Source organism: Chlorocebus sabaeus, chromosome 10 (genome assembly GCF_047675955.1).
Source record: "Chlorocebus sabaeus isolate Y175 chromosome 10, mChlSab1.0.hap1, whole genome shotgun sequence".
Lineage (NCBI taxonomy): Eukaryota > Metazoa > Chordata > Mammalia > Primates > Cercopithecidae > Chlorocebus > Chlorocebus sabaeus.
Window position 1 is genome coordinate 101,562,353 of NC_132913.1, and position 12,804 is coordinate 101,575,156.

General features: G+C 37.3%; 1 protein-coding gene across 1 annotated transcript in view; it reads left to right on the forward strand.

Annotated features, from left to right (window-relative positions):
• The window catches only part of LOC119625297 (sperm-associated antigen 16 protein), a 572,840-nt gene that overhangs the window by 264,726 nt on the left and 295,310 nt on the right, over positions 1–12,804 (forward strand). Inside the window, exon 4 of the mRNA XM_038001577.2 lies at positions 287–352. Coding sequence (XP_037857505.2) covers positions 287–352 — 66 coding nt within the window. The remainder of the gene's footprint in view (positions 1–286; positions 353–12,804) is intronic.

Below are 12,804 nucleotides of genomic sequence, written 5' to 3' on the forward strand. Positions count from 1 at the left end.
AGAAATAAAGCCACTTAGTGAGAGTTTACTACCAGCTCAATGGTGTAAAAGCAACAACAGTAGAACTTCAGTGTAGATACCAGTACTATAGTGTGCTCCCCACTCTAGTTCTGTATGATTCTGAATAGTAGTTGATAGCAAAAGCGAATATTTTCTATGGTGAGAATGTATTAATTCTGGGGAGAGGGGCTAAAATTACTTTAAAACTTAAATAAAAGCATTTTTGAATTCCTTTTTACATTCCAAATGAAATTTATTTGACTTTATTTCTACTTTGTCTTCCTAGGGTATATGTGAACAGTCACTTTATGGTCACATGCATTCTATCAATGATGCCATTTTTGATCCAAGGGTAAGTTCAGTTCTCCCAGTAAGTTGTTTTTAATGCTTCATATATACAAATTCATTTTTATTAAACAAATTTCCAAGCTAAAATGGTAAGTTAATGGGGTGAGAAGAACAACTTTAGAAATTAGTTGTAAACAATAGGAAAAGTCCATAGATATACAGGGTTGCAGAATTTTAAAATTCACACACACACACACCACACCCCCCTCCCCCAAGTCATGGCAGGAGTGACAAGGAATTCTACTATAGTCAACTTTACTCAAACACATTTTTAAGATCCTTTTGTCCAATTTGGGCTTCAAAATAATAGGTGGGCTATAGACTGCATACAATTTTAATGCAAAATCATTAAAATAACTATAATCGCTCTGTAATTTTTCTGTAAGAAAACCTGGAGAAGAAAAAGCAGTTAAAGAAACAAATTTTCTCCAATTTAGAACAGAACAATTTTGATTTGACAGCTTTTTAATTACTCATGAAAAAGTTTCAAATATGTCCTTCTTCATATAAACTGATGACAAAACAAAAATGTTTATCTGCTACTGGAGGTATTCATTCAGATGTAAGGATGATTTCACCAACAATGAAGAGTGTTGGAGAGTCCTTTGTGTTTTCTATGGTTTGAATGTACTCCTCCAAGTTTATGTGTTGCAGACGTAATCCCCAATGCAACCGTGTTTGGAGGTGGAGCCTTATAGGAGATGTTTGGGTCTTGAGGGTAGTGCCCTCCCCCATGAATGGGTTGTCTTTTAAAGAAGTTGAAGCTGCAAGTTCTATCCTTTTGCTCTCTTGCTCTTTTGTCCTCTCACCCTCTGATATGGGATGACACAGCACAAAGGTCCTCATAAAGTAGTGGTGCCATGCTCTGGGACTTCCCAGCCTCTAGAACTGTGAGAAATAAATTTATTTTCTTTAAAGTTATCCAGTTTGTGGTGTTCTGTCGTAGCAACAGAAAACGGATTAAGACAGTTGCCAAGTTAATTGAGGATGTCTTTAAAAGGGTTCAGATAGTAATTAAGGAAGGATGATTTAAGTCTGTTCTCAGATGAAAGAGATTTGACTAGATAGATGACCTCTTAAGTTCATTTAAACTCTAAGATTTAATTCTATCTAGCATTTTGGTTGTCTGGAAGTTCCCAGTAGAGTGAGAATCTTAATTCCAAATTCTACTTCTTTTCCAATTAGCTATAAAAGATATCTGATGGATTACTTACATCTAACTTCACAATGATAGCATAGTCAAAATTCTGTTACCATCATGCTAGTATCATTCTTTTAGAAAGAGGAAAAATGCTCACTAAAAATTATGTCTACTAAGGGAATGTTGATTGCTCCAATTGAAATGTGATTGTGTCATTGTCAGGCTTGGGAATTTTAATGATGGACTTAACCAAAATTACATTTTAATAGATTGGTCTTTGTAAGAAATATTCCATCTAATCTGTAGTGAGCCAATTAGTTGGAAAGTATTATAGATTAGTTCTAGATACCAAGGAATATTTTATTTCTAGCAGGGTATGGAAACATTTCAGTACTATGGACCCATTATGAAACAGAATATAGTTTTATGTTAGAAGTCCATTAAGTGGCTTACAGCTTCATATGCCCTACAAAAATCAGGCATTTTGTTTTGGCAAGCAATATTGTAAATCAGGCATTTTGTTTTGGCAAGCAATATTGTAACTGCAAAAGACACAACATTTTACATTCTAAATATTAAACTTAACAAATATGGAAATAAGCAAATTAGATTTATTGAATCAGCAGTAAAGAGAGACATACATTAATTACCCATATTTCAAAGGGCAAGATAACAGATATGAGTTTTAGGTGTCCAATGTCAAAGTAGCTAATTTTTTGTTATTATTATACTTTAAGGCCTAGGGTACATGTGCACAATGTGCAAGTTTGTCACATAGGTATACATGTGCCATGTTGGTTTCCTGCCTCCATCAACTTGTCATTTACATTAGGTATTTCTCCTAATGCTATCCCTCCCCCATACCCCCACCCCCTGGCAGGCCCCAGTGTGTGATGTTCCCTGCCCTGTGTCCAAGTTGTTCATTTCCCACCTATGAGTGAGAACGTGCAGTGTTTGATTTTCTGTCCTTGTGATAGTTTGCTCAGAATGATGTTTTCTAGCTTCATCCATGTCCCTGCAAAGGACATGAACTCATCCTTTTTTTATGGCTACATAGTATTCCATGGTGTATATGTGCCACATTTTTAATCCAGTCTATTATTGATGGACACTTGGGTTGGTTCCAAGTTTTTGCTATTGTGAATAGTGCTACAATTAACATATGTGTGCATGCGTCTTTATAGTAGCATGATTTATAATACTTTAGGTATATACCCAGTAATGGAATTGCTGGGTCAAATGTTATTTCTAGTTCTATACTCTTGAGGAATCGTCACACTGTCTTCCCAAATAGTTGAACTAATTTACACTCTGACCAACAGTGTAAAAGTGTTCTATTTCTCCACATCCTCTCCAGCATCTGTTGTTTCCTTTTTAATGATCGCCATTCTAACTGGCATGAGATGGTATCTCATTGTGGTGTTGATTTGCATTTCTCTGATGACTAGTGATGATAAGCATTTTTTCATGTGTCTGTTGGCTGCATAAGTATCTTCTTTTGAGAAGTATCTGTTCATGTCCTTTGACCACTTTTTGATGGGATTGTTTGCTTTTTTTCTAGTAAATTTGTTCACATTTTTTGTAGATTCTGGATATTAGCCCTTTGTCAGATGGGTAGATTGCAAAATTTTCTCCCATTCTGTAGGTTGCCTGTTCACTCTGATGGTAGTTTCTTTTGCTGTGCAGAAGCTCTTTAGTTTAATTAGATCCCGTTTGTCTATTTTGGCTTTTGTTGCCATTGCTTTTAGTGTTTTAGTCATGAAGTCCTTGCCCATGCCTATGTCCTGAATGGTACTCCCTAGGTTTTCCTCTAGGGTTTTTATGGTTTTAGGTCTAACATTTAAGTCTTTATTCCATCTTGAATTAATTTTTGTATAAGGTGTGAGGAAGGGACCCAGTTCAGGTTTCATCATACAGCTAGCCAGTTTTCCAAGCACCATTTATTAAATAGGGACTCCTTTCCCCATTTCTTATTTTTGTCAGATTTGTCAAAGATCAGAGGTTGTAGATGTGTGTTATTTCTGAGGCCTCTGTTCTGTTCCATTGGTCTATATCTCTGTTTTGGTACCAGTACCATGCTGTTCTGGTTACTGTAGCCTTGTAGTATAGTTTGAAGTCAGGTAGTGTGATGCCTCCAGCTTTGTTCTTTTTGCTTAGGATTGTCTTGGCAATACAGGCTCTTTTTTGGTTCCTGAACTTTAAAGTAGTTTTTTCCAATTCTGTAAAGAAAGTCATGGTACCTTGATGGGGATGGCATTGAATCCATAAATTACCTTGGGCAGTATGGTCATTTTCACAATATTGATTCTTCCTATCCATGAGCATGGAATGTTCTTCCATTTGTTTGTGTCCTCTTTTATTTCGTTGAGCAGTGGTTTGTAGTTCTCCTTGAAGAGGTCCTTCACATCCCTTGTAAGTTGGATTCCTAGATATTTTATTATCTTTATAGCTATTGTGAATGGGAGTTTACTCATTATTTGGCTCTGTTTGTCTGTTATTGGTGTATAGGAATGCTTGTGATTTTTGCATATTGATTTTGTATCCTGAGACTTTGCTGAAGTTGCTCATCAGCTTAAGGAGATTGTGAGCTGAGACGATGGGGTTTTCTAAATATACAATCATGTCATCTGCAAACAGGGACAATTCAGGAGCAGGTTATTCAATTTCCATGTAGTTGTGTGATTTTGAGTGAGTTTCTTAATCCTGAGTTCTAATTTGATTGCACTGTGGTCTGAGAGACAGTTTGTTGTGATTTCTGTTCTTTTACATTTGTTGAGGAGTGCTTCCAATTATGTGGTCAATTTTAGAATAAGTGCGATGTGGTGCTGAGAGGTATGTATATTCTGTTGATTTGGGGTGGAGAGTTCTGTAGATGTCTATTAGGTCTGCTTGGTGCAGAGGTGAGTTCATGTCCTGGATATCCTTGTTAACCTTGTGTCTGGTTGATCTGTCTAGTATCGACAGTGGGATGTTAAAGTCTCCCATTATTATTATGTGGGAGTCTAAGTGTCTTTGTAGGTCTCTAAGGACTTGCTTTATGAATCTAGTGCTCCTGTATTGGGTGCTTGTATATTTAGGATAGTTAGCTCTTCTTGTTGAGTTGATCCCTTTACCATTATATAATGGCTTCTTTGTCTCTTTTGATCTTTGTTGGTTTAAAGTCTTTTATCAGAGACTAGGATTGCAACCCCTGCTTTTTTTTTTTTTTTTTTTTTTTTTTTTTTTTTTTTTTTTTTTTTTTGCTTTCCATTTGCTTGGTAGATCTTCCTCCATCCCTTTATTTTGAGCCCATGTGTGTCTCTGCTCATGAGATGGGTCTCCCGAAGGCCACACACTGATGGGTCTTGATTCTTTATCTAATTTGCCAGTCTGTCTCTTTTAATTGGGGCATTTGGCCTATTTACATTTAAGGTTAATATTGCTATGTGTGAATTTGATACTGTCATTATGATGTTAGCTGGTTATTTTGCCCATTAATTGATGCAATTTCTACATATCATTGATGGTCTTTATAATTTGGCATGTTTTTGCATGGCTGGTACTGGTTGTTCTTTTCCATGTTTAGTGCTTCCTTCAGGAGCTCTTGTAAAGCAGGCCTGGTGGTGACAAAATCTCTCAGTATTTGCTCATCTGTAAGGGATTTTATTTCTTCTTCTTTTATGAAACTTAGTTTGGCTGGATATGAAATTCTGGGTTTAAAATTCTTTAAGAATGTTGAATATTGGCCCCCACTCTCTTCTGGCTTGTAAGGTTTCTGATGAGAGATCCACTGTTAGCCTGATGGGCTTCCCTTTGTGGGTTACCTGACCTTTCTCTCTGGCTGCCCTTAACATTTTTTCCTTCATTTCAACCTTGATGAATCTGACAATTACGTGTCTTGGGGTTGCTCTTCTCAAGGAGTATATTTGTGGTGTTCTCTGTATTTCCTGGATTTGAATGTTTGCCTGCCTTGCTAGGTTGGGGAAGTTCTCCTGGATAATATCCTGAAGAATGTTTTCCAGCTTGTTTCCATTCTCTCCATCACTTTCAGGTACACCAATCAAACGTAGATTTGGTCTTTTCACATAGTCCCATATTTTTTGGAGGCTTTGTTCGTTTCTTTTTACTCTTTTTTCTCTAAACTTCTCTTCTCATTGTATTTCATTAACTGATCTTCAATCACTGATACCCTTTATTCCACTTGATCAAGTCAGCTACTGAAGCTTGTGCGTGCATCATGAAGTTCTCCTGCCATGGTTTTCAGCTCCATCACATCATTTAAGGTATTCTCTACACTGTTTATTCTAGTTAGCCATTCGTCTAACCTTTTGTCAAGGTTTTTAGCTCCCTTGTGATAGGTTCAAATATCCTCCTTTTGCTCGGAGAAGTTTGTTATTACTGACCTTCTGAAGCCTACTTCTGTCAAGTCGTGAAAGTGATTCTCCGTCCAAATTTTTTCTGTTGCTAGTGAGGAGCTGCAATCCTCTGGAGGAGAAGAGGTGCTCTGATTTATAGAATTTTCAGCTTTTCTGCTCTGGTTTCTCCCCATCTTTGTGGTTTTACCTACCTTTGGTCTTTGATGTTGGTGACCTACAGATGGGCTTTTGGTGTAGATGTCCTTTTTGTTGATGTTGATGCTATTCTTTTCTGTTTGCTAGTTTTCCTTCTCATAGTCAGGTCCCTCAGCTTTAGGTCTGTTGGAGTTTTAAGACCCTGTTTGCCTGGGTATCACCAGCAGAGGCTGCAGAACAGCAAATATTGCAGAACAGCAAATATTGCTGCCTGATCCTTCCTCTGGAAACTTTATCCCAGAGGGGCAGGCACCTACCTGTATGAGGTGTCTGTCAGCCCCTACTGGGAGGTGTCTCCCAGTTAGGCTACACAGGGGTCAGGGACCCACTTTAGGAGGCAGTCTGTCCATTCTCAGAGCTCAAACGCTGTGCTGGGAGAACTCACTGCTCTCTTCAGAGCTGTCAGACAGGGACATTTAAGTCTGCAGAAGTGGTCTGCTGCCTTTTCTTCAGCTATGCCCTGCCCACAGAGGTGGAGTCTATAGAGGGAGTAGGTCTTGCTTCCTGGCCACTTTGTTTACCTACTCAAGCCTCAGCAGTGGTGGATGCCCCTCCCCCTGCCAAGCTGCAGCCTAGCAGTTGGATCTCAGACTGCTGTGCTAGCAATGAGCAAGGCTCCATGGGTGTGGGATCCCCGAGCCATGCATGGGAGAGAATCTCCTTTTCTGCTGGTTGCTAAGACCTTGGGAAAAGCACAGTATTTGGGTGGCAGTGTCCTGTTTTTCCAGATACAGTCTGTCACGGCTTCCCTTGGCTAGGAAAGGGAAATCCCCTGACCAATTGCACTTCCTGGGTGAGGTGATGCCCTGCCCTGCTTTGGCTGGCCCTCCATGGGCTGCATCCACTGTCCAACCAGTCCCAGTGAGATGAACCAGGTACCTCAGTTGGAAATGCAGAAATCACCCGTCTTCTGCATTGATCATGCTGGGAGCTGCAGACTGGTGCTGTTCCTATTCAGCCGTCTTGGAACAGAACTCGCTAATATATTTTTATTTGCACACTTTGTTCATATCAAAAGGACTATTACAATACAGCTCCAAATCAGTATCCCACAGCCTCATTAAAATTTTCCACTAATTGATTTTTTCTTTGCTGCAACTATTTATTAACTACTAATATTTTTAAAAATAATATCTTGTTATGATGACTGACTTTTTTAATGAAATTTTTGATCACTTATATTGTTTTAACAATTGTGTTTTATGTCACATACCTGCTAACCAATGTCAAGAGGTTGAGAAGCAGCTGTGACTGCAGAGTGCAAAGACTCCCACAGGTCTCTTGAGGACATGGCATTGAGACACAGTTCATATTCAAACAGACTATCAAAGTTGTATTGAAAAAATGCCTATGTGGTACATATACAGAAGGCAAAAATTTTGGTTATTTAGTATTAGCATTGCTTATTATTTGGTCCCTTTGGGGATAGACATTCATGTTGCAGTACTATTTAAAGTTGCACTTAGCTATTTACATAAACATAGTTTGGGGAAAATTCTCCAATTTCAGATTTGCAAGCAGTAATCACATATATAAAACTCAGTATTATCAAGCTAGCAATCTAGATTCACAGAAACAAGAGTAATGTCAGTGAGATGTTGGGCACAGTGGCTCATACCTGTAATCCCAATACTTTGGGAGGCTGAGGCAGGCAGATCACAAGGTTGAGACCATCCTAGCCAATACGGTGAAACCCCATCACTACTAAAATACAAAAAAATTAGCCAGGTGTGGTAGTACGCGCCTGTGGTTCCAGCTACTCGGGAGGCTGAGGCAGGGGAATTGCTCAAACCCGGAGGCAGAGATTGCAGTGAGCTGAGACTGTGCCACTGCACTCCAGCCTGGTGATAGAACAAGACTCCATCTCAAAAGTAAACAAACAAACAAAAAAGTAACCCTCCTATCTCTGTCCACAACAAGAATCCTGCACCGATCCACAGACAAAAGTCTATCTGCAGGAGTCTCAGGATTCAGGTAGGAGGCTAGAGAGCCCTAGTGGAGCCCAAGACTTAGGAGAATTATTTTGAGAGTATAGTCCAGCACCCATGTAGCTGATCCACTGATTATGCTCCCAGGTTCAAGCCTAGGAATAACCTCATTTCCCAAAGTGCTTGGCTAGATCCTTGTTTGACCTTAAATCTGTGCCAAAACCTTTCCCAGGCATCCAAGAGGAACCACACAGACTACTGCCTCAAAGAAGAGACTTGTCTGCTCAATGACAGTGGTCTTCACACTGAACCTGAAAGTTGCTCTTTGGCTTGGCACCAGCCTCCCTCAGCTGAGGTTCCATATGAAAACTACTTGTACAAGGATGCAGAAGGAGACTTGCCCATATTCTCTCAGCCTGGGACTTTAAGCCTCCATGATGAGTTCGCTAACCTCCATTTCACAACAGATGTTGAGGTACATCAGTCTCAGTTCCAGCTCCCCTTACTTTTTTAGGGAACTGTACTGTCTATGCAAAGACCTGCTGGGAATTGCACACTCACGTGGGCCAGTGAGACAGGTTCATCAGCTGCTGTCACACAGCAGGTCCTGAGAAGGCCCAGTCCACTTGTGCAGAGACCTTCTGGGAAGCACACCTGTGTGGGCCATTAGAAAATATTTCAGTCTCAGGTTCCTGTTCAGCTTTCATCAACAGCTTAGGGACCCTCCTTAAGTCTTCTCCATGTCCTTCTAGTACAGAGAGCCATGCCAGCCTTGGAGCCGTTGTGAGATTCACAGCAAACCTGGACTGAGAGGGTCCTCTAGTGCTAAGACAAGTTCAGTGATCACAGGCTCAGGGAACACAATTAGTCTTTTTAGATCTCTGGAAGACCCTCTGAAAAATGATAGGCACAATAAAGCCAGACTGTGAAGACTGGAACAAATATCCAGTCTTTCAAAGTGCAGACATTGTCACATGTCCATTATCATCAATAATATGCAAGGAAATGTTACCTTACCAAACAGAGAAAATAAGACACCAGATACTGACCTTAAAGTGTTAGGGATGTGTAATCTCTCAGACAAAGAATTCAAAAATAGCTGCTTTAAGGATGCTCCTCAAACTTCAAAAAATATAGAGAAATAATTGAGAAATTTATCAGAGAAATTTTATAGAGAGATTGAAATTTTAAAAAATCAAACAGAAATCCTGAAGCTGAAAAATATAATGAAGGAAATAAAAGACACAGTGGAGAGCATCAGCAGCAGAATTGATCAAACAGAAAAAAAGAATTAGTAAGCTTGGAGACAGTCTATTTGGAAATACAGTCAGAAGAGAAAGAATTAAAATGAAGAAGTTACAGGATCCTACAACAGTTGCACATCAAGGAAAAGCTCAGAAGTAGGCTTCACTGCTGAATTCTACCAAACATGTAAAAAAGAGCTAATACGAATGTTTCTCAAACTATTCCTAAAACTTGAAAGGATAGAGTTCTTGCTAACTCATCCTATGAGAACAGCACTACCCTGATACCAAAAACAGACAAAGACACAGCAACAAAAACAACCAACACTATAAACCACCATTCCTGATGAACATAGATGCAGAAACTCTCAAGAAAATACTAGCAATCCGAATCCAACAGCACATCAAAAAGGTCATTCACCATCATCAAGTGAGATTTATCCCAGGGATGCAAGGATGATTTAATACAGGCAATTCAGTAAATGTTATATATCACGTTAACAGAATGAAAGACAAAACTTAAATGATTATCTTATTAGCCATGGGAAAAGCATTCAATAAAATTCACAATCACTTTACAGTAAAAACCCTGAACAATTAGTATAGAAGAAACATATCACAACACAATAAGAGCCGTATATAAGAAACCTACAAACATCATACTAAATAGGGAAAAGCTGAAAGTTTTTCCTCTAAAATCTGGACTAAGACAAAGATGCCTATCTTTGCTGTTTCTATTCAACATAGTACTAGAAGTCCTAGCCAGAGCAATTAGGCAGCAAAAAGAAATAAATCACATCCAAATTGGAAAGGAGGAAGACAATTTGTCTCTTTTTACAGATGATATGATCTTACATAGAGAAAACTCTACAGACCCCACTGAAAAACTGTTAGAACTAATAAATTCAGTAAAGATGGAGTACACAAAATCAATAAAAAAATTAGTAACATTTCTATGTGCAACAGCAAACTATCCAAAAAAGATATAACAAAAGCAAGCCCATTTACAATAACTACAAAAAAATCTAGAAATAAATTTAAACAAAAACATGAAAGATTTCTGTAATGAAAACTACAAAATAATTATGAAGGAAAATTGAAGAGGACACTAATAAATGGAAAGATACTCTGTCATTGTGGGTTGGAAGAATTAATATTGTTAAACTATCTGTATTAGTGTCTTCTCACACTGCTATCAAGCACTGCCTGAGACTGAATAATTTATAAAGGAAAGAGGTTTAATTGACTCACAGTTCCACATCATTGGGGAGGCCTCAGGAAATTTACAATTGTGGCAGAAGGGGAATCAAACACGTCCTTCTTCACATGGTGGCAGCAGAGAAGTGCTGAGCAAAAGGGGGAAAAGCCCCTTGTAAAACCATCAGACCTCTTGAGAACTCACACACTGTCATGAGAATAGCATGAGGGTACCTGCTCCCATGATTAAATTACTTCCCACCGATCCCTCCCAGACATCTGGCGATTATGGGCACTACAATTCAAGATGAAATTGAGTGGGAATACAGCCAAACCATATCAATATCCATACTACCCAAAGTGATCTACAAATAAAATGCAATCTCTATAAAAAATACTAATGACATTCTCTATAAAAATTGAAATAAAATTTCAAATATTTGTGCAACCAAAAGGCTCCAAATAGTCAAAGCAATCCTGAGCTTAAAGAAAAAAACTGGAGGTAACACACTATCTGATGTTAAAATATACTACAATGCTAAGAAATTTGAATATTCTTACCATAAAGAAATGGCAAGCGTTTGAGGTGATAGATGTGATTTGATCATTACTCAATGTACATATGTATCAAAATATCACATTGTATCCTTAAATATGTAGTTATGTGTCAATGAAAAACAAAATACAACTTTAAAAAAATTCACAGAAACAGATATGCAATAAACAATATTTATATATGGACCTGAAAAACTATTAAATTGAGTTTTATTTGTTAAATTGAATTTTATTTCTCTTATGGTATTAGAGCTTTGATGTCTTCATTTCTCACTGGTTTCTCCATTAGAATTACATATTTATTTTAAACCTCCTTTTAAACTAATCTGTAATGAGACATTTTAAGGAACTATGAAAGCTACTTATTAAGTCCTTTTTATAAAGCAAAGCCAAAACCAGCAAAGGAAGATGACAGTAATTTCCAGAAAATTATTAATAACCACAGAAAATTCAATGTAAAGGGAAAATTAGAAACAAAAATTGCGTAAAAATTATGTAGCAGAAAAATGAGCAGGGAGTCTCATCTGACTTCAAATTTCCAGTAAGTTGACCTAAATATTACTAGGATGGACATTCCATAGGGCCTTCTAGAAGCTCTTGCTGGACTTTTCCATTTTTCCGTATTTTTATTTTGCATTCTAGTCTCATCTTGAAATTAGTCATGTAAATCTTTGATATTTATGAGATATACCAATATGTTTTACTATTTCTTTGCCTATAACGAATTTATTTCTTTTCTCTTCTTCCTGCAGGGTTTCATTTTCTTTTACTAAAGATAGTCTCTCGTAGTTCTTTCAGGGAAAGTGTGTGGGTAGTAAACTTTTTTTGGTCTTTGTATATCTGGAAATGTCATTATTTTATTTTCATTCTATTATTTCCTTTGTCATTATTGTTGCTGATGAGAATCAACTATACATTTAGTAGTTGATCCTTTGTAGATAAGGTTGGATCTTTCTCATACATTTTAATATCTTGGATATTTTGCTTTTAATTTTTCTATGCTATGTCTACATGTAGTTTTGCTTCTTTTTTGTTTTTCTCTGGGCTTGATGTGCCTTCTCAATATGAGCACCTTTGCCTTTCTACAATGCTGGGAATTTTTCAGTTGTTATGTTATTAAATGTTATGTTTTGTCAATTTTCTCTAGTATCTCTTTTAGAAACTCCTTTTATATCTGTGTTGAAACTTCTCATTCACTTCATGTTTCTTTTTGTATTTCCTGTGCTTTACTTCTTTGTGTGGCATTTCGATTAATTTCTTCACAACTGTCTTATAAATCAATCTTTCTTTAGCTGAATCCTGTTTAATTTTATTCTTTCTACTGAGTTTTTCTATTTCAATTACTGCATTTCTTGTAGAATTTATATTAGATTCTTTTCAACTTTGTGCATCCTTGTTTCATTATGTCTACTTTGATTTTAGGCATATATTAATTTCTTTTTTTTTTTACTTTTTGATCTATACTTTCTATTAATTTTGAGTGGCAAGAATACTTCTTCATTATCTTACATTTCCTTGTTCCCTGGAAACCTCCACTAGCATTTTCACCTCGACTATTCCAATATGAATTCCAAATCAAAAAGTTTACTTTGATTTGGAGTATTGAAACTCTTATTGAGCTCTACATTGTTTTAGCCAATGAGTAATTTTCATTATCGCTTAAATTGTTCTCCTGTCTTGCGTCCTGAGAAATAAAATATCCACAGGCACCACATCTCAGTCTACTGTGCTGGATCCTACTTTATTACTTGACTGCTAAATATTAAACTGTATCAAGGCTCAGTCTTAAATCCTGTTATCTAGCAGATTCTCTTCATAATTCATATTATTCAAACTTGTAC